Source organism: Strix aluco, chromosome 8 (genome assembly GCF_031877795.1).
Source record: "Strix aluco isolate bStrAlu1 chromosome 8, bStrAlu1.hap1, whole genome shotgun sequence".
NCBI lineage: Eukaryota > Metazoa > Chordata > Aves > Strigiformes > Strigidae > Strix > Strix aluco.
Window position 1 is genome coordinate 20,767,875 of NC_133938.1, and position 23,240 is coordinate 20,791,114.

General features: G+C 37.4%; 1 protein-coding gene across 3 annotated transcripts in view; it reads right to left on the bottom strand.

Moving 5' to 3' along the window:
• Window positions 1–23,240, bottom strand: part of DPYD (dihydropyrimidine dehydrogenase) — a 367,570-nt gene that overhangs the window by 133,662 nt on the left and 210,668 nt on the right. For all 3 annotated transcript variants that reach the window (XR_012624149.1, XM_074832563.1, XM_074832565.1), the window contains one exon: window positions 8,598–8,762. Coding sequence is in view for 2 of the 3 variants with exons in the window: in XM_074832563.1 (XP_074688664.1) it covers window positions 8,598–8,762 (165 nt within the window). In the remaining variant the exon portion in view is untranslated. The remainder of the gene's footprint in view (window positions 1–8,597; window positions 8,763–23,240) is intronic.

Consider the following 23,240-nt stretch of genomic DNA (forward strand, 5'->3'; position numbering starts at 1 on the left):
CACCCTTCTGGTTCCAACCCAGCTGCATCCTTGCTGAGACAGAAAAATGTGAACTGCACAGTGTATTCAAAATGTGGGGAAAAAAAAAAAAAAATCAATACGCTGGCATGGTGATGGTTTTTGCTTTGTTGTCTCTTCCTTTCCCAGGAATTCTGTCTGATATGCTTTATTTCAGTGCTATTCAGCATTAAGTTGAGATTTTCATAGTGCTCTCTATTGTAACCCTAGTATACTTAGCTTACAATCAATCACTGTATATATAAATTTAGTAGTTTTATCCCATGTGCATACATTTATCTTAATTTAATTTTATCTGGCAGTTCATTGGCCAGTCACTCAGTAATGCAAGATCCTTCACAACCCTTTCTAGTCAGCTCTCATCTTTATCTCCCTACAATACTATTACCAGCAAACTTTACATTCTTGAAATTCTCTCTGTTCCAGGTTGTTAATAAACATTTTAAATAGCACAGAACACAGAACTGATCCCTAGGGAATTTTACTGGAGCTCTCTATCCACTGTGAAAATTGAGTATTTATTCCTTAACATTGTTTCCTATGCTTAACTAGTTATTTATTCATGTGGGTTTCTTCCCTCTATTCTTATGGTAACTTAATTTCTTTTGAATCCTTCAGTGCTTCAAATGCTTTTGGAAACCCAAGACTCAGTTGAGTCTCTCTTGATGTCCTCGAAGAACATTTTTTAAGGCACGGCATACTACAAAAGGGGTTTCTTTCCTCTCACTCCCCCCCCTTCTTTTTACGAATTCTATTTTTTAGAACAGCTTCTATCAATTTGCATACAAGGATAGAAGATTTTAGGTCTGTAGTTCCCTGATCCTTCCCAGAAAAGAGGTGTTACATTGACCCCGTGCCAGTTCTCTGATACCTTTCAAATATCTGATACTACTGAAAAATGCTGATGATAGATGAGAACTTTCCTGTATTTTCTCATTTTTTAAACTAACACCTAAGCATCCAGAAGTGAAAATTTACAACACCATGTTTTGTAGCTCAGTCCCATCTCTGTTAATATTCAGGTCATATAAGGCTTGAGCATTTTTTATGCCTTGTGGAACAGTCTCTTCCAGAAAACTTCCTTCCTTATAAGAAAAAGTGATCTCAAAAACCCAATACATCAACATTTCTGTTACTAGACTCTGTTTTTATTCACTTAGTCTTGCAAATACAAACTACTGTGCCTACAGAAATGGATGGGCACTTCTGATCTAAATCCACTGTGTAAATCAGAGTTCTTGCTGAATTCCTCCTTAGACTGCACGGAGTAAAATGTGTCCTGTTAGCTCTGAAGAGTTGAACTCGTGTCTGGAGCAATGAGGACACACTCAGGGTGGGGGCGAGTGGAAGCTTCCTTGGAAGATGCAGAGGTATGTTGTTAATGTGTCTGCTTTTCTTTCATGTCAGCTCTCTTCTCTTTCTTTTCTAGGAAGCATCTTTCTGTACTGTTTTTTATCCTCCCTTTTCCTTGTGGTGAAGGATGACTCAAAAAAGGGAAGGTGGTCAGTCATATGTTCCATGCTCCAAGGCCTCTTCCTTTCTACCCACCACAGCAGTCACTGGAAATTGAGGAGTCTTGGACATTCTTGCACTTCACACTAGCTAGGGCCAAGTGGTTTAGTTTCTGGGCAGGGACCAGTATGAGAGCCTTATTCCAACCTCATCCTCCCTCTTCAGCTAGGATTTCCTCTGATGTTAAGGGACTAGGCCTACTGCCAGTTTTCTGTAGTGAAAGGGATCTTTTCCATATGGTGAATTTAACAACTGCTGTGTGGGTTTTTTCACCTCCTACCAAGCATCCATGACGGCTGGCTTTGGGAAGTTCAAGCTGCAGCAATAACAACTTCTGGAGTTTTTTAATGTGATTTATGGATCTGAAATTCAGATAAAGGAGCCCAGGTAGCTGTTCTGCACTGCTGGGCACTTCCATGATACTGAGTGTGCAAGGTTTTAGCCATCCCAGATTGTGGCTCCCTCACCATGTGCTCTGTCCTTTTCAGTTCATGTGGAAAAGCATCTGGGTTTCCAGCAAGGGTCCTTTGATAGGCCTGAGAACATTGTGTGTACACTCCCCATTCAGGTCCCCAATACACTGGTTGCTGTTGGTACCGAGTGAGGTCCACGTGGGCACAGCCCCATCTGGCTGTTTAGAAATGTTTTATTCCAAGTTTGTAGGTGTTCTGGCTTGTCCAGATGCCTATGACTTATCACATGGATGTACACCTCAGTAGGTATTTGGAGTACAAAGTATAATTTCTTTGTGATGAAAAGGCAAAGTTACCTATACTAGCCTTAGGAAGAGCAGGTGTTTATGGAGAACAGCTGCCTGACAATTTGATCTTCACTTCTGAACATGACTCCTGCAAAGGCAAAGATGAGGGTTCTGCTTTTCACCTCACCTAATTACCTGTATTACAAATGCTATTACGAATTCCCAAATATTTCAAATTTGAAACCCAAATGGTAAAACAAAATATTATGTTTTATAACCTGAATCAAGTCAGTGACTGGTATCTCAAAATGTACACAACATCCCACAGACCTCTGAACACCAATCAAAAGTGAAAGCTATAATAATGCTGCAAAAATATACAAATTATTCCTAATATATTTAGTGAGAAAGCAAACTTTGACTCTCTCCTCACAGTAAAGCTGTGAAGTCTATGGTTCCTCTGTATCTTAAAAAGTTTTCCACCTAATGTCCCTTAATTTTAAGTCTCAAAGGAGATCCACAGCAATCTTAGATATTCTGGTCAATTCCTCTCAGTAACTAGATTACAAGGTCTACTATTAGTGCAGACTTAGAGAGGGAAAAGGTTTCTGTAAATATACAAACATTTTTCAGTCTGTAGACAAAAGATGCTATTAAAACCACAGCTGGTCCTACACATAAGCTTGATATGTAGGTCCCCACTTCAGGGATCATTTTGGCAAACTAATAAAACCTCTCCGTGCAAACTACCTAAATAACAACACTGCTCTTGCAAATCTATTTCACCTCATAACTTCAGGAAATATTTTGAACATTGCATTTTTCTGCACCAGAAATTATTTACAGGAGCAAGGCACTCCCTTACGCTTGTTCAGTTGTATTTTTCTTGCTCTGTAACCCCTTATTTCCTCCTATCCTCACAGAGTAGAATTAAACCAAATTTGATTCTGTTACCTAAATTTAAAAAAAAAAAACAAGCAAGCAACCAACCAACCCCCAAAAAAACCCCAAACACCAAAACCAAACAAAACTGGCTGCCCTATTTCATACCTCTATGGTAGAAAAAACTTGCATAATATAAAAAATTAATTACACCATTCCAGGAGATTTAAAAACCGAAAACCCCCCAAAACAACCAAACCCCAACAAGGCTACAAAGAAGTCAGTTATCAGTCTGGGATCCAGCGATCTGTTCTCACATGCTCTCTACCACGGCTACTCCTGACAGGTGTTCCTGGGACATTCTGAACAAAATGTTGAACAAAAATATATCTTTAACAGTTTCAGCCTTAAAAAAGCTGGTCTCTGCTGAGTAACTGTCAGAGCGACTGTCAGCAACATTCAGCAAGCAGCAGAACAAACATTAGGACGACAAGAGTTTTCAGCTTAGTTTTGGGGGTCCAAGAGTACTTGATGTTTCTAGCAGAAGAGGTTTCTCAATTCAACATGTCACGACACTGATATCTGAATCACAGATCGGTGTCACAGCTGACAATCTGGTATCCTATGTACATTGCTTAGAGTCATGCAGCAGTGCAAACTCATTTGTGTTCAGTTAGGAGGCCAAAAAGTTACTTTTAGGACTTTGGTACACTAATATAGCAATACTGAAAAATACTCAATTTGGCATCTTCTTCCAAGATCCCAGTTCTTGCTTGCAGTACAAATTTATCAGAAATTTGCTTGTTTGTGATGGACTTCTGTTAGCCCTGTAGGGAATGTCATTTCCCCTGCAATCTATTTTGTTTCATTAAGTGTCCTTTCAAAGCACTTTATCTGTACTGCTGTGACCTCCTGCACATGCTCAGACCTAAACTAATTTGTGTATTGAGGTTTTTCATTAATTTGCTTATTTTTTATCATCTACAGGGCACTAATTACAGTTTTCAGAAGGTGGAGAAAGACCATCTGGCAACTGTCCATCACCTTCTTACTGAACCCTCAGTTCACATTTTTCTATAGAGAAGCATTTCACTGTTTTCAAACCTTGCTCTTCTCAAGCTTGTTCTCCCCAGTGCAAATGCTAAAGAGGTTTCAGAGTAAAAAGCAACCTTAAAATATCTGGCCAGCTACTAGGTAGTGTAAATATATAGACATGCTTATGGGACTGGAAGAATAGACATCTGGGTGAGTAGGTGACTTAACAACTCAAATTAGAAGGCAAAAGGTTTTGATGAGGAACAACAGCAGTTTGTATGTTTTTTCCGATGAAACAAGTGCTACCACCAATATATCTCATTCCCTTGCAATCACCAGAAATGATTCTCATGATTGCCAGCTTCACTGTGCACACAGCTCCTTGCTTTACTGGCACACAAAGACGTACTGCCACTACCAGTATTCACCAGATAATGGCCATATTGTAGCTAATGTAAAACATGTGAATATAAAATTTCAGCAGAAAGTCCTCTTCCAATGTTTTATAATTTTATAATCAGCCACTTTCTACTGATGAAAGTTTGTAGACTTGCTAAAGTAAAAGCGAAGTACTTTTTCTCTGCACAGTTTTCATTCCTGATCATATCATTAGGTGAGTTCTACTTGGCCAAATTAATATTTCTTAAGGAAACTAATTTCTTGAATATACCATAAGATGCCATTTTTTCAGCCACATTTTGGCTGGATAGTACATCAATACACCGTATAATCAGGTATCTCCTTGGTAAATAAAATATGAAAGTAGGACATGTTGTGGTATCAGTGGTAGTTCTTTTGCCCTGCTATCTAAAGCACTTAAAATGTTGCATGTCCAAATCACAATCTAGTTTTTTTAACATGAACTGACAACTTTATGCACTTCCCATCTGTGGTGGGTTGACTCCAGTCAGCAGCTAAGCCCCCACCCAGCCACTTGCTCACTCCCCACCTCCAAACCTCCCCTCCGCCATTTCAAACCAGTCTAAGCAGGCCTTAGAACAGGACAGTCTTCCTATTTCTCATGATGATGTTGAGATAATATTTGTATGACATGTGAACAGCTTTTATTAGCCTTGGCCCAAAACGTCCCTCTATAGCAAGGAGTAAAGAGAATGGACTATCAGATCATGATTATGGTTTCAGTAGTCATTCCTCTCAAACAAGTAGTAATTAAATTTCGATCTGAAAATTTTGATTATTGATATTTTTCTTTCACTTTTTTCTTGAGTTTTAGATTAATACAGCACTTTACAAACAACCTTTTTTTGGGGAGCGGGAATGCAAAATTTGACAATAAGGTGTCAGCTTTATATTAATTCAGAAGGGATATTTTAATATTACATTTAAGGCTATGAAATTAATAAAACAATTGCTCCATTTTTTCTCACTGTCAAGTTCTCAGACTCTACTACTAAAGAACAAAAAAAAATCCATCTTCTCCTGATTAATAATTGCACAGAATGATAAATCCTGTGGTACCAGACACTATGTGTGGCCATAAGACAGAAAAATATAAATACTTAACAGACTCTTATAAAAAAACCCCTTAGTTAACCATGTAAAGAAGATGTTTAGATATCACAACAACAGGCCAATATAAATAAGTAAAACTACAATGTCCAGGAAAGTAAAAGGAAGATGACAAATACAAACAGACCAATTTTCTTCTCACTTCCACAGCTCTCTGACTGAAAGGTTGTTCTCTTGGTATATAGGAAAGCAGTGGACACAGCATTTTTAAAATTGCATCCTTTGAAAATTTAAGAATAAACAATGCTGAATAATACCATATGTTTTAAATGGTCTCAGCCAAGTTGCTGAAGTAATACATTACTGAGATGACTGAAGTACCCTAAGGAAAACAATCCCATTTTTAACTGCAAATCATTTTAACAGAGAAGCACCTGATTTTAAAAAAATAAAAATAAAATTTAAAAAAATCATCTTGGGCCTGTACCGTGCATACCATCTAATTTCTTTTTGTGTGTGTTTTCTGAAAAACAGTAATAGTGATATTAAATTAACTCAATTTAAAAAAAATACCAAATTGAAACAGCAAAGCTTTTCATGATACTTCACAACCAACCATACAAAATCCAGACACTTTCTCGTTCTGCTTTCTCCTCTGCTTGGACCTTACAAATATTTAATTCACTGCTGGTGGCACTGAAGCAAGTTTCTGCTGGTGGCAGCTTTTGCCCTAGTCCACCTTAAGTGGATTCAGGGTTGAAGGGAGAGGACCGGGAAAGACTCCCAGTCAGAGATAATTGCAAGCTACAAGCAAGAATCAGGAATCAGAAGAGCCAAAGAATAAGTTGACCCGCTACAGGGGTGAAGACAGCACAAGGGAGATGCTAGTTCCTGAACTATAGAGGCAACATGTCACAGTTACCTGACGTTATTCACTGAGCTGTAATTGGTGGTCTTCTTTTGCACAACCCCTTGCAAAATTCAGTTTAAATCCTAGTCTTTGTCAGGAGAATTTAGCTGTTCTTTTTGCATTATGGTTCACTTCTTCCTAATGGCACAAGATAGGATGTTGTTGTGGGATCATCTTCTAGTGAGGTAGCTATTTTGCTCATATCATTTTCATCTCTAAGACAAATCTTACCTTAACATACTTGTATTATATAGCAAAAGCAATTACGTATAAATTTTTATTTGTTTTTAATATTTACCATAGCAAGGTAAGTTTTTTTACTGTAATCTCTGTTTGGCCTTCATTTGAGCAGAAAATGTCATTCTTTGCTTGCTAATTAAGTTCACCTGAACAGTTCTCAAACTGGTTTTGGTTTTAATAAAACACATCAGGTTTAAAAAGCCTTTCTAGAGGAGCGAACAGGAATTGGGGGGGGGGGGAATTCTGCAAGCTCTAATTATACAGAATATTTCAAAATAAGCACCAAGAGAATTCTACTCAGTGAACAAAATCTGTTTTCAGTTAGCAACAAATTTACCGTTATAATTATGACAGTTCTTCGATGAGTTCACGAGCATGTTTTAAAAATCCCTGTGAGCAAAGCCAAGGTCTACTGCAGGGTGCTGCTTCCCCTGTGCCCACATAGGCATTACCAACCTCAAAGATGCCACAGCAGCAGCCACAGTCATCATGCAGGAGCTGAATTCACAAAGTAATAACTCACAGTGAGGGGTGATCAGAAGATGCTCACCCTGGGAACTATGGAAGAGTGGGACTTCTTCATCCAACATAAAAGACTAGGTCTCAGAAAACTAAAATTTTCCTTTTGAAGTTGTTGCTAGTGCTTTTCCTCATAGAAGAGAATGGTTTGGTCTCAAGCACAAAGTGCTGTGATGGATTTTTGGTGAAGACTGCAATAGGAAACCGTTCCCACAGCAGAAATGGTCAACAGTCTGCCTGCATGCAATATCCAGGACATTGACAAAGGATGTTAAAATCAAAATCAGGTAATTACAGTATTATCTTTTGGATCACACTTTCACTATTATGAAGCCTAGTCACAGTAAATAAAGGGACACGAACCTCAGCAAAGAAACACACAGTCCATCCGTACTGAAGTAGGACATTAAACATGCAGCACTTAACTTTTACTATCAATACAATGTGTTTAAACATTTTTATACTTGCTGATGTGCACATTTAAACTCCAGGAATAAGAAAAAAAAAGAACTTGACTGTTTTCATGTCATAATATATGCAGAACACTCACTTATTTTGTTCATAGCTGAACCACGGAGGTAATAACTTCAAGACAGAAGATATGTAGGCTCTGGGATTTCTAGCTCTATCCATTCGAGATAATGATTGAGGAGAATTTTACTTTCCACCTCGTCGTTCTTATTCACTAGACCAGTAGCTGAAAACTATTTATGCCAGCTAGCTGGCATCATTGCTCCCAACTTTGATTATTACCTTCTAGACAGATATTCCCCATAGTCAAAAAGGCTCTAAGAAAAGTCTGTCCTTGTAGTGAAGTTAACTTTAAGTCAGTATTTTTTTTTTCTCCTAAAGCAGACAACTGCTTATAAAAATAATAGAAGTACCTTTCACATTTGGATTAAGAATGAAAAGAACAAAGATTCCTTTTATAATAAAATTCAATTCACAACAAAAACAATTATTATAAGTTACACTTTTAAATATGATCTTAAATACAAAATTATTCACAGCAGAACTGACAAGCATCCGCACTGGGATCAAATCTTTCCCTTGATATTATCTGTTTGAATGTAAACAACAGCCTAACTTAAAAATCATGACCATTCTCTGTTTGAGTAGCAGTCACTTCACAGAATTCTCTGCCATAAAGATTATTTGGTTGGGCTTTTCTGGTTTTTAATAACATACTCATATGTCAATAAAGCAACCGTCAATCTATTTAATAAATATTCAATAGGTGAGTTTTCACAGATCTGTAAACTGGAGATTCTAACTAAGTACGTTGCATCTTTATGACCGAGTGGTACTTACATGGTTTGGAAAGTCAGCCTTCAGTTCAGCAATACTTTTACACCAATATGCTGCTGTTTTCTCACTGATCAGTTCAATGTTTAGAAAAGAGCCTTGGCCTGGGCCGTACATAGGACCTGAAGTAATTCCACGCACAATCCTTGGAGAAACATTGGTCACAATATCCTGCAAAACAGTGAAACCTTTCAGATTGATTTTGCAAAGTGAGGCATATACCAATGATGTCTATGCCAATATAAACTTAAATGTGTCAGGTGTTTTACAAATCTACTGTTATTATGAGTAAAACTACAATTTTAGGACACTTCTCCAGATTAGCATATTCTCTTAATTAGATTCTCTACATCAGATGAGAAAAATGTTTGCTGTGTGTGTGAAATGTTATAACTATCGAGAAAATGCCAGTATGGGGCATCTATGAACTACCATACAAAATATCATCCAAATAATGCTTTTGTGTTGGGTAGAGGGCATACGAGACTGTGTAAAAACCTGTGTACGCCTCAGTCGTGTAACAGCATACATGTGAACTACGCACCCCAAAGATCATCAAAGCCTGTGTCCTACACCAACAGGTGAAGTGCAAAGAGGTGCTGCTCACCAACCTCTCTGCTGAAGTCACGGTCACGGATCCAGTCACCAGCAAAAGTATACCAGTATATCAAACTTCACAAACAAAATTATATGATTAAGAGGGATGCAAGTCAAAAAATAAAACAAAAAATAGTGAAAATTAAGATCAATGTTGTAAAGCACAAAATTTCAAAAGGTCAACATGAGGTTAGCAAACAATTTTGAAACACAGTAAACACACAAAATGTTGACTTGTTTAGTAGTCTTAATTAAGATGCAATGTCACCATATCTATATTAACAAAGAACTGTAAATTCTGACATTATTTAAAACTAAAGAGAAACATAGATGTTAAAATGTTCCTTTTGCCAATTTCCAATTAAAAATAATTTTGAGTAAAGGTCATTTATTTACAAATGTATCAGAATTATTTGTTTAAATACCCCTCCTCACCATCTTGTAATTTTTAGTGAAATAACATGAACCTCCATTAGTATATAGCAATTAAGGTCAATTTACATATTTTAATTAAGAACCATCCCATATAAAACAATTAGGGTAATAGGCATACTAACTGGATTTCATAACATTTGGACATTTTTCCAACTAGATAGACAGGAAACCTTAATTAGCATTAATTAGCACTGATCTGCATATGTTTGATAAGGCATACCCTTGCCACAAAAGATTATTTATTCCTGAATCTGCCAAATGCTGCAGTTACAGAGGATAAAGAGACTTTTCTTCACATTGTATGTAAATTTGAGGCAATCTTAATTTGTTTATAAAGTTGAAATAATTATTATACAGTAAATATGCACTAATATTTTATACTGATAGATAACTATATGTCCATTTACATATGTAGATATCATACAAAGTAATCTCCCCAGTTCGTGTATTTCAGGCCTAATAAGTCTGGAACATGGACATCACAATAATCCCTAATTTTTCTAATACAATATTTTTCCTTCATCACAAAAGCTTCACCTCCCTTCTCAACTGTTAAGTTATATTTTCAGAAAAAAATAATTCAGAAAATTTTATGAATTTATGCAAACCAAAACCAAACAGCAAAGCACACTCCCCTCACTCCCAAAATAAATTACAAACGTTGCAGTTTATGCAGAAGAGCCATTTACATCAGTTTGCTGTGCATTATCCTCTTGAGCGTTTCACTCCTTTTAAATTACCTCAGAGAAGGAGCTTGTGCTTTGACTTCATCCCAGAAAGCTACGCATACATACAGGCCAGTGTCATCACATCATCCAGTGTGAGAAAACATGCAAAGTCAGTGACTTAAATGCTGGCAATCTGATGTTACTCCTGCAAGCACAGGGTGCAGGTGGTCATTTGCCAACAGATATGAGTTACCTTGACTATGCTGCAAGTGACCATGAGCTTCCTTTTCCCATGCTCCAAAGCAGTCAGAAGCAATGTAGCTATGGTAGTATCGAATTAAGCCTGAGCTAACAGCCTGTCTGTTGGTGAGAATTATTATTCTTGGGTTCAGTGCAAATTATGATAAGACACACGTGTTATGATTTCCATTTTATGGCTGGCTTGGGTACGTGTGTATGCCAGGCAATGCTTGGAGTCACCTATGGTACTGTTTGTTATCTTAACTACGTGCGTGTTTTGTTCTTCTTCCAGCCTCTCTCATTTTACTACAGATAAGAATTCAAAGACTGAGATATTACAGCCTAGATTATACGTCTTGTGGGACACTCACAAAGCCTCAGTCTGCTTCCATGCAAAAACACTCTGAAGTTTTTCTATCTGCCTTGGGTCTCCAGGCAATCTCTTCTGTCTTCTAAGAACAGAGACCCTTGTTTAGACCCTGCAACTGCTGCTGAATCTCCATGGCTTTGACTCACTCTTTCCCAGAGCTCAGTCATAGCCAACATCTGAGTGACAATTTATCTCTCCAGGATCCCACAAAGTTGAATCAGATAATGCACAGACTTTGCAAACTGTCTCAAAAGCAGCCACTCTTCAGTTTAATGACCGAAAGAGATACACAGAGCCACATGAAACAGCAAACACGCGTACATCTCTCTGGCTGTTTCCTCACTCTCGAGTTTTCTCTGAGAATTTGTGAGATCCTCTTTGGTGCCCAGGGACCTTCCCCTCCCATCCCCTGCCAGCAGGCAGCTGCTCCTTCGAATGGCAGCTTCTACTGCCTCCCTACTGCCTCTGTGTCTCAGAACCCCTTCACTGTGTCCATGCATCACTTTATCTTTCCTGACCAAGCTGCTTCTGCTTCCAAAAATCCTTCCTGGCTTTGAAATCCAAACATTACCACCTGGCTGCTTTGTCTTGGTTCCTCCCGAGAGGGATATGCTGTCCTTATTTAAGATCCTGTTCCTTGTTTGCCTCTCCTAGCTCAGAGCAAGCTAGATGGAAAGAGTCTGTAATGACTGACATGCTGGCACCTCTCCTGTCTCTTGTTAGCACATGACAGCCCCAGACACAAGGAGACTCACAGTTCATGGAAACAAAATGGAATTTATAACCTATGTGATGATTCAAGGAATCTGTCTATGTTCATACATAAACTCTGCAATCAGACCATTGAATTCTAAACTACTTAAGTCTAATGGGCTGGGAGGTTTGAGACAACATCTTTAAGATAACACCTAAACACTCAGCAGTTTTTAGTCAGTTAAATTTAAATAAAGGTGCAAATCAATACATCAGCCAATACTTGCTAGTCATTCTAAAACTTGTTTTGCTTCACACTTTCCACATTTGCAGTTAATAATTGCCACATATTTTTGTATTGTAAAAACACAACCATGCTGTTTAAAATGAGAGATGCTTTTATGTTTGGGCAGCAAGGACATTTCAAGTTTTAAGGGATCCAAAGGGCTGTTTGGCACAGTGTTGGATCATTCAATAAGTACATTCATTGTGTACTTGTCCTAAACTAATCAGCAGAGAAATAATTCACATTGTGAATATTAACATTGTCATTTGTAGGTGTGGAAGTTAACGACCGGTAGAAATGAATCAAGCCATTCGCCCCTCTCTCAGAGTTACTGTTTTAGGGGAATCAAGAAGATATCTCTTTGTTAATTGGGTGCACTTTTTATTTCATAATCATGTCTCCTAGAAACTAAAAAAAAAAAGTTTGGAGAAAAATGTGTAAAGAGGTCAGTTTCAGGAATATATCAAAACAGTTTCCCAAGAGGTATACCACAACCTCATGCCTATTCAATGAATGTAGTTGTATTAGACAAATATAATAAAAAGAACCAAAAGGATAAATCTGTATGATTTTTCATATCAAAGATCTGATGTCTTTCTATTGATTTGCAGAGCTTGAAACATTCTGTTTCTGCGTGTTTTTTCCAAAACATTACAGCTAACGGTATTTTAATGAACACTTGAAATAATAAAATTGCTTAAGGGAACACATAGGCATTTATATTTTGTATATGGAAAGAACATTAATTAATTGTACCTTTAATTAATATATTAACCAGTTGTACACGTATGCAGTCCTGAAGTACAGGTGTTCTGCAATGTAAATATCTGCAGCACAATTAAGCTTTCGAGTAAGATTTCTGGATCTAAAAAATACATTTAATCACGCTATACCAAGTGTTAACACATGTTTTCTTCACTCCGAAAGATTTCTATGAGATACAGAGAACTTGCCTTGCAGCATTGGCCCCCAAAGTCAATGAAAGTCACTGCATACTTCAAATTAAGCTTTTCTTGTCTTTCACTTATGAAAGCAGATGGGAATTAGTGACCACTGTCATTTTCTTTTCATGAATATGAGAAAAAGATTTAACACAATGAGCAGATTACTACTTCCAACAAAGTGAATTTATTTGACCCTTCTTTCTTCTAGGGAAGGAGGGCATTATACTTGCCAAGTGGAGTATGCGTCTGTACATTCCTGGGGTTACTACTTACTAAATGTCAATACGAACACCAAGGCAACCACACTGGCCTCTTTGTGAAGAAGAGATCTAAATAAATACCTTATTAAGGTAATTTTAGTCAAGTATCTCAAAACAGCATACTTAAAGTTAGTAAGTATGTAATGTAAAAAAGCCAAAATGTAAGTTTCTACTTTACTATATTCAATATACCACCTTCTTCACTATAAAATATAGTAGTGAAAAATGCAGGTATTTAAGCAAATTATGAGATAATCCTTTTCCCCAGATTTTCAAAGATGTATTAAATAGGCTGTAAAGACTTCAAAATCCAGTATGTGTGAAATGTTTTAGAGCTTATTTTCTAAATGCTTTAATCAACCCTCCAACAGCAAGATTCAGTTTTCCCTACAGTTTCCACTAATTACAGTAGAACTCGATGTACAATTTCACCTATGTAAAAGAATGGAGAAGGAGACATCGCCCTTTTCTGCCTAATATCACAGTAGTTAAAGCATTCTGGAAATCTGGCTCACTACTGTTTGCACACCCTCATAGATACAAACGGCATTGCAGACTTATGTCCTCGTAATTCCCTGCCAACTCTCACTCAAGGTCTTGTGATGATTTGCCTCTTCTGTGACTCAGCTGTCTAGCCAGACTGTGTCTAGTATCACCCCTTCTGGAGTTTTAACCATCCACAAAAGGCAAGTGAAACCTGAAGCAACAATACCACTTCACACAGCACTGTTCCTATATATCCTTTCTGAGTTGTTCCTCACCTTTTCTCCTCCATCAGAGCTGAGACATGTGACATCTCCATAGCTTTCCTTTTCTGAGGCCCAAAGCACTGACTTGCTTTCTTGAATTTCCCCAAATTCAGAATCTTTTCCAGCTGAGCTTATCAGGCTCCTTTTAACAGGAGGCTAAATCCACAGCAAGAACCTCTACAAACACAAAACCAATCCATCAGGTACAACCGTGCAGAGTAATGATTAATTTCCATGAAGACCTTATCTGCTAGAGTAGGATTTTTACAACATATAGCGAAACTTAACGGCTCGTGAAGCGAGGCAAGTAAATTTGCTTACGATTTCTGCCCAAGGAGGTTTGATGTAGCCACTGGCACCTTCCAGTGCACAAACCACTGTTACGTTGCACACAATGATGCCTGTTGAATTCGTAACACTTGCACTTAGCATTTTATTTTAGTGAGGGAATAGGCCAGACTTTATTCTTCCCATATGAGTACAAAACCTCAGCAAAGTCACTTCCTCACTCTCTCCTTCTCTTTCCCTCAGTGAATACAGAGCATTTTTTAAAAACTGAAACCACCTTGACAGAAAAACTTATCTCAGAACATCCTACCATGCAGAAACTACTCTAATCTCTTTACCACCAGATATGAGAAATTTAGTACCATAAAGACACCTCCTTTTTTTCATTGCTTTTCTGAATGAAGTCTAGACCTAGCCATCTCTTTTGTCTTCATTGCTTTCCTTCTCTTGAAGACAGATAGCATATAATGATAAAGTGATGTAAATTAATTATTTTTCAAGTTCCCTCACCAAAATAAGAACTGAATTTAAAAACCTATAATTTCCCCAGCTTTCCAGGATTGTTCACACTGGCGATGTAAAGCATAAGCATTCTGATGTCTCCAATAGTACAGAACAGATCTTGAAAGAGATCCTTGCTTTTACTTATAAATTACATTTCTTCAGCTTTTACATACAAGATCTCGTATGCTATAGAGGGGAAAATGATACTTCAAAAAATATTCTTATCTGTCTTTTGACGGCTGTTTGTCCTGTGTTTGCAAAAATAAAAGTACCCAAATCAGTATGTATCTTATATCCTGAAAGTCTGAAGTACAAACAGTGCTTGTAAATCTACCTTAATGTTCTACTCTATTTCTAGAATGAATAAGCTGAGTTATGCAAACTATGTTTAAAAAAATAGACTATTACCTCATAAATGTTTTTACAACATTAAACTATCCCATTTGTGTTTATTAAACCAATTTAACACTACAGCTCCAGCAAGCAAGCTAGCTTTCCAAATCAGTAAGTTAGCACTGAAGACTGCAGCCACATAAGGGAAAAAGCAGTGTGTCAGGATTTTGAAGAAAAACTGCTGAAGCACTCATATTGTGTGAAAGACAAATGACAAGTTAGAGGATTAGTTACCACGTATCTGATGTTTTTCTATACCGTCTCATTAGTGCTTTAAGATTTAACCATGAGAAACTTCAAAATTTACAGACATCGAACTTAATTTCTACCTAAGTTTTTATCATTGCTGCTTGCTCAGCACACCACCTTTCTTACTAATGCAATTTTCAGACAGTAGGCTATCGCTACCAATAATTTATGATTAAGATAGAAAAATCCCAAACTCTTTAGCTAATCTTACTAGATTAGAGTATAAAAACCCCAACTGTTTACTCTCTAACTTAGAATAATCTTGGGACAATGCCATCCCCATTACAAGTCAAGTAAAAATGGTCTGCTGCCCTTGCTTAAGACAACAGCAGTCCCCCAATCTTTGTTAATTCATACATGATGGTTTGACTAGAAGTCCTAATTTTATAAACTAAAGCTCCCTAAAGTTAAGACAATAGCAGTCCCCCAATCTTTGTTAATTCATACATGATGGTTTGACTAGAAGTCTTAATTTTATAAACTAAAGCTCCCTAAAGTAATAAATCAGGAGATTAAAATACAAGACAAAAGCAATACAAACTATGAGTAAAAGTACAAAAAACTGGAAGAGTAACTATAATGTACAAATATACATTTTCTAGTTGAGTTATATATTTACAAGAAAATGAAGTTTTGATCTTTGTTTAATGTACAAATATACATTTTCTAGTTGAGTTATATATTTACAAGAAAATGAAGTTTTGATCTTTGTTTACAATTACATTCATTTGAGCAGGTTTTTTTAAATAAAGTTTTCATAATACAAAGCCATAACACTTTAAAATTAAAACATTTAATATTCTTATTTTTTACATATTTGCTTGTTTTCTAGACATTAGAATGTAAAGACATTTCTCCTGTAATTACAAAAGATCATTTTTAAAATATGTTATGTCCTACAGCACTTTGCCTTGACAAACACATACTAGATATCACATTCAACAGAATACAAAAAGCAATCTTTATCACAAGGTTAAAATTAGTCTTTGAACAAAAGATGCTTTCAAAGCAAATCCAAATTCTCATCAGCTTTATATCAGTTTCTCTGGGAGAGACAGGAAAGCAACGGAGGGAGAGAAGAGAAAGAAAAAAAAACCTGAAGGACATTTGAAAAATTTCTTGCTAATGTTCAGTGTGAGCACACATTTTATCAGTTTTCTGATAAAGGTGTAAGCAGCGGGACATGATTAAATTTCTGCTGTCAAACTGCATTGTGGTCAAAAACTATACCCACTGAAGAAGAGAGAAGTAGTCCTACAATACTTGAGAGAAAGTCCTATCTGTATTCAGGCATTCACTTTTGGATCTGTTCTTGCAGTGTATGATTCTTAGATCTCAGTGTTTTGATGTAGTAAACTACCTAACTGATGAATGGTTGCTTTAGTTGACTGATGAGAAAAATTGTCTCAGCAATTGTCTCAAAACATTAATTCATTTTCAGTGAGAGGCCACAAGAACAGAAAATTACGTTTAAACATCCCAGACTTCCGTGAAAAAGAAATCTGAAGCTGATCAGGAGATTTCTCAGGCTTTGGTTGTGGGGGTTTTTTGTTGTTGGGTTTGGGGTTTTTTTTTAGAAACAAATATATTTTCTCTATTCCAAGAGTAAGCTTCCCCAGTGTTTGGGAACAAATAGCATAGAAGCTGTAGCAGAAGAAAAAAAAAAGAAGAGGAGAAGATATTCTTCAGCTAACAAAGAAGGTTAGAAATAAAAATATAGCATGGCAGAGTATAAAAATATAGCATGGCACAAAGTAAGATCATCTAGTAGTAAATTCTTTAGAAATTTTCTATCCACAACTTTTTCACAAATGATACAATTTCCAACCAAAAAAAAAAAAAAATTTTCCTTGGCACAAATGTTGGTTTGTCTGAAGGTTTTAGTCTTTCATTTAATTAAGCAACATTTCTTTTTGGTGTGTTCTGCACCTCCCAGGAGACAATCTCGTGAAAAACAGTCACTGATGAAGAAAGCAGCAGTGGATGGTGAATGCTGCCATTTTAATTGAAGTGCAGAATTCAAAATACCAAAAAAAAAAAGGCAGCATCTTTAGAGAACTTTTAAGTAAACTCAGCTCAAGGAATACACCTGAAGCAATTCATTGTACTATATGGACTGTACTGGAATCTACTAAGAAGCCAGGTCTTTCAGAAATCACTGTTTCAGATCACATGAAGTGAGATACTTGAGACTCTCTACAATGTAACAAAACACTATACCATAACAGCACAGATAATTTCTGAGGTACTAGGATTAGAATGTCTTGAAACTGTGTAAAAACTCAGTTTTACTCTCCTACAAGTTATATCTTTGTGTCAGCCAAGCATTATTTGTGTAGCTTGGATGAAGTACCTGATGAGCTTTATCAAAAAACCTAAACTCTGTATCTGTAACTCATTTATGTTCTCTAAAATATCGACAAGACATTTCTGGATAATAACCCAGAGCAGATGCTCAAAAGTGATCAACATGATGAGACTGGATTCTATTACTCCACTGCAGGCAAAACGTTACAATACTAATGATTCGAGGGGAACAGAATAGAACAAAATAGGAGTACACGGATTAAAAAAATATCTACATGGACTGCAGCTTTTGATCTGTATCTGAAAGTAAAATTTCTGTGGCATGGCTTCTAAGGACCTGTGTACATTCACAAAGGTGGAGAATTAACACGTAATAATTAAAATATACTAGTCCAGTTTGTAATGCTTACCCTTGGGACTCCAGTGAATTTAGATCATAACAACTTAGCTTGCTTTAAGAGATTAATTCTTCTACAAACATCTAAAAATATTAGTCCATTTTCAGCTGTCAGGGAATATCATCATCAACTCAGTGACCAAAACTTGTGAGATGTACTTAACTGACCAAATAAAGGAGCAGTAATTCTTAAGGCTTCATTCTAGACAAGTACTATTGAATGGTCCCATGAAACGGAAAGGAAAATGCAGTTTGAAGAGTGTGAGTTTGAGAAAACCAGGCAAGAACCAACATGGATAAGACCCAATTAAAAAAAAAAAAAAAAAAAAGGTAAGAACCAGGAAAGAGAAGGAAGAATTACATTACACGTTTGCAGCAGCAAGTTTGGGAGAGTCACTAAAGGAGTTATGCTTACAAGGACCATACAAATGGATTCTCTTCTTGCACTTTAAGAGAAGGCCAGATTAACATAGTTTTTCCAACATAATCGTTAGAGACAACTCAATGTTTTTCTTCTCTAATACTGTTTTCTAATTGCTAAAGAAAATACTGTAAGAAGGCAATAAGGACACATCAGTAGAGGCAGATTTCTAAAGGGATGACCTAAAAGCCAAGATACATAATGCCACAGAACGAGCTCCTCTAGATAAAAAATGGGAGAGAATTGTACAGTCTCATAATTCTAACAAAATCCCTGACAGGAACAGCAAACAATGAGAAAAAGAGTTCTTTAAAGTCCATAATATCTAGGATTTTGCACTCAATGTATAGACACAGAAATTAAACAAATAAACAAAAATCTAACACAGGAATTTTAATGTCTGCTAATTAAGCATGGAACTTCACACTTGAAAAATGCAAGGAGGTAACTATTTATTTAAGAGACAATACTACATGGATTAACAAAGCTCCTGTCAACAACTCTAGACACCTGTACCAAGCTCACTTATTGCCTAATTAAATATTAACATGTCCTGATAGAATCTGTGGTATAATTTTAATTACTGTTTTCTCATAGGGAAGGCATATAATCAATGTATTTCTGGCTGCTCCTAGAGGCTGTTTTGTAAAACTCCATTAGTAAATTGTGAACCATCACTAAAATATTTTCCTCCAGACTGCTATAACTAAATCAAGACTATTATATTCTCCTAGGAGGAAAGGAGAATGGATGCTTCCCTTTAAAGAGAGAAAAATGTGATTTTTCAATAATCAAGAAGAATAATCTTTTAACTACAATCCTATTTCAAGAGTTGTTAAAATTCCTGCACAAAGAATCAACATCGGGGAGTTACAGATCACCACAGTTACATTTAAATTTATGTATAATCCGAAATATTTTTATTGCTGGATTAAGCAATTAGGAGAAGAATCGCATTACTCCCTTGAAGCGTATATTTAAATTTTCTGCTGGGGATGAACTGCAAATATCGAGGTATGTCTTGTACCTACTTGCAGCATTTTATTTTTCCATTAGGATTAAGAATGCTTAAACACTATAAGCACTGATTAGCATTTGTGTATATTTAGGGGTGAGAAATTCAAGGAAATTATATCAATTCTATTTGGGAAGGTATTGAAATGGCTAGTACTATAATTTTCAAAGTATCAATTCTCCAGGTGGCACTAAACAATTTCAAGTCACAGATAAAGGGGTACAGGAAAGATGGAAGGGTTTCAGTATCTAGGGGAATATTTTGTTTTACATTCCAATGATAATCTGTCCATAACACTTCTACTTTGATAACACCTGAGCTCTTCAACACTAACTTTGTATTGAACATACTGGTTTTATCTTTTCCTATGCAAAAGTCCTATTGAAGCCAAAGGGTCTTTTGCATGAGCAGGGATTGCAAGGCTGAGCCACTTACCATTCTCAGAGCCTGATTATACGTAGATCTGGATAATGTAATTTTAGGGAAAAACAAACCATGAAAATATCAGCCCCTATGAATTTTAACTTAGCACTTTAACCTCTTGTAAGAAATTCAAACCAATTTTAATTCAGCACTAAATTTTAGACAGGATCTTTAAAATAGATTTTGATTTTTGCTATTTTAAAATCCACGGAATAAAACTAGTATTTCCATCTTTGCATTGGCTACCAAAATGGGGACACACATAAGAATATTGCATGCAAACTGTTAGATTTTACTTTCATAGACATAAAAGTAGTTGAAGTAGTATCAGAATAGATTTAAACTAAATAACGAAAACCAAATAATTGAGAAAACTCTTTTGAAATTACTCTCATCTGAATCAACTTGCAAGGAATGTCAAATCTTCCACTCCAAGTTAAACTATCATCCTGATTTAGTCACCATTTTTGTAATGACTAACAGGTTTTTCCTGATCACCTGAATCATGGAATGAACTCTGTTAGCTTATCACAGAATCACAGAATCATCTAGGTTGGAAAAGACCTTGAAGATCATCTAGTCCAACCATTATATGATTGATGAGAATGCAGTACAGCTCTGGCAAGAAAGCTGAGACTGAACTTGGGGCATCATGCATATGTCCCAGGGAGGGTCTTTGGGAATGCAGGTCCCAGGTGGGCTGCACTCAGGAAAGGTAGAGCCAGCATGTCCAGATCTGCCATCAGTCTCTGAGAGCACTGTGTGTTCATCCATCAGTCATCACAAGAGGCACCACACATAGGCTCCATAATGTAGAGAGAGATGGCTTTTTCCTCTTGAGAGACTCAAAGTGGAGATTTCCAGCCTGCGGGACTGATTCTAGTTTTCCAGACTGAGCTCTTAATAAATAAACATTCAATGTTTCCACATGTTTTAACTTCCCTGTCAGTCAGGAACACATGTAGAGAAGTGCTGAAGTGTACATAGAATTTTTATGCCAAAGGACAGCTCTAATTCCCATCCACTTGTGGCAGACACAGAGGCCCCAGTCTCAAGTCTGGTTTTCCTCCAGATTCACCTGAAATTTTCATAGCAGTAGGTTAATCACTGCCTATTATATTTTTATATGCCGAGGAAAAATGACACATTTTATTGGCTTTTAAAAATCAGCCCTGTGGGACATAAAGCACAAATTTAATAAAGCAAAAAAAGCAAAGTTCACTAAAATTTTCTTGTGAGAACTGAAAGTAGCCATGATACATGGAAATTCCTAGCAAGATGCTCCTCCTGTTTGCCACTGAGAAAAAAATTATTCTGAGCTGGCCATGTTCTTTCTCATTAAATGTATAATAGGTCCCAAACCCCAGCACTCTTTGGAGTCATTGCTCAGGTCTGTCAGTTAAGTAAATATGCTCATCAGAGGATCTAGCAGACACACATAGATAGGGTAGACATAAAGTCTGTTCCCCTTGAAATCAATAGGAAGGTGGTTGTTAGAGACTACAATTGAGTTAGAGTTTCATTTAGGGAATCTGTGGTAAATGTTCCCACTACTACTGCCACAGGGGTGTAAGAAATTATACAACGGCAGTGGCTAGATCTCTGGCACTATTAATGGCAGAGCCAGCTGAGACACGCTACAAAAGGCTTATGCATGCTCAAAACTGGAATACTAAGAATAAATCTGTCCTCAGCTGGAGAGGGCAGCCTGACCTGCAGGCTCTCCATTTATTTCAATAGAATATTGATTTAAAACTGGGACAAGGATTCAAAAGCCTTCTGATGCTAAATGTAAAAAGTCATGCACAAAGTTGTATAAGGAGAAATATGTTTTCTTGTCCCACAAGAAATCTTTGATTAGGGATAATTATATTAGTAATAAATATGACATAGGGAATGCCTTCCCATATTTTTTCCTACCACAGAACTGTGGAATTTAAAGCACAGCTCACTGCAAAACCTCACTGAGGAATAGGATATACCTGCTGCTGACATGCCGGATCGCACGAGCAGTCTCACTCCAAGGGCAATGAAGCCAAGTTTGCATCGAGAACAAGGAGAGCCCCATAGCACTAGGATCCAGCATGCCTTCTGACAGCCAGCAGGCCTCCTGACAGCCGGCTTGCCTCCCGACATACAGTTCATCTCGTGACATCCAGCTCGCCTCCCGACATCCAGCACATCTCATGACAGCCAGCATGCCTCACAACAGCCAGCATGTGTCCTGATATCCAGCACGCCTCCCAACAGCCAGCTCACCTCGTGACATCCAGCAGGCCTTGCAACATCCAGCTTGCCTCATGACAGCCAGCACGCCTCGTGACAGCCAGCATGCCTTGCAACATCCAGCATGCCTTGTGACATCAAGCACACCTCGTGAAATCCATCACAACTTGTGAAATCCAGCATGCCTCCAGACAGCCAGCATGACTCCCGACATCCAGCATGCCTCACGACAGCCAGCACACCTCGTAATATCCAGCACACCTCCCGACAGCCAGCTCACCTCCCGACAGCCAGCTCGCCTTCTGACAGCCAGCTCGCCTCCCGACATAGAGCATGCCTCGTGACATCCAGCACGCCTCCCAACAGCCAGCTCGCCTCCCAACAGCCAGCTCGCCTCATGACATCCAACATGCCTCGTGACAGCCAGCATGTGTCACGACAACCAGCACGCCTCGTGACAGCCAGCACGCCTCCTCATATGCAGCACACCTCGTGACAGCCAGCACACCTCCCGATATCCAGAATGCCTTGTGACAGCCAGCAATGACTCCCAACAGCCAGCTCGCCTCCCGACAGCCATGAATTATTGATACTTTATTCTCAGCCCAAAGTTGTATCCCCAGGTATGGAGATTAACCTATACAGTATAGTCAATGCTCACTCATCTTAATGTGCAAAACAAGAAAGTATATAGTCAAGTACAGATTGCATGTTTCTGCTTTTGGAGGCAGTAGGAATCTGGTTTTTTACATCTCTGCTTATCTTACACAACCTACCCCTAATTAACACTGGTTAGTGCAGCCAGTACAGAGCAGTGCAGGCTTCTTTGCTGCACATCTAGCAGCAGCAAGGATAAGACTATTTTGTGCACACAGTGATACAGCAGAAACTTTAAACCTCATGGTATTTAAATGGTAGTTTTTAAACTACAACGCAAAACACTGAAGTGCAGTATCCCAAGAATATCAACAAACTTTTTGACAAATTCTTAAACTACAATCACAGAAACCAGAGTTATTGTAGAAGGGAAACCAATTGGGCATTATATAAGCTCTTTATACCATATATCTTCTCATGACTTATCTTCATATATTTGAATTTTATATAAACATATATGCACTATATATGCATATCTGCAAAATAAGTTGCATAATTTTGAATTTGCATAATTCGTACTTTAGTGA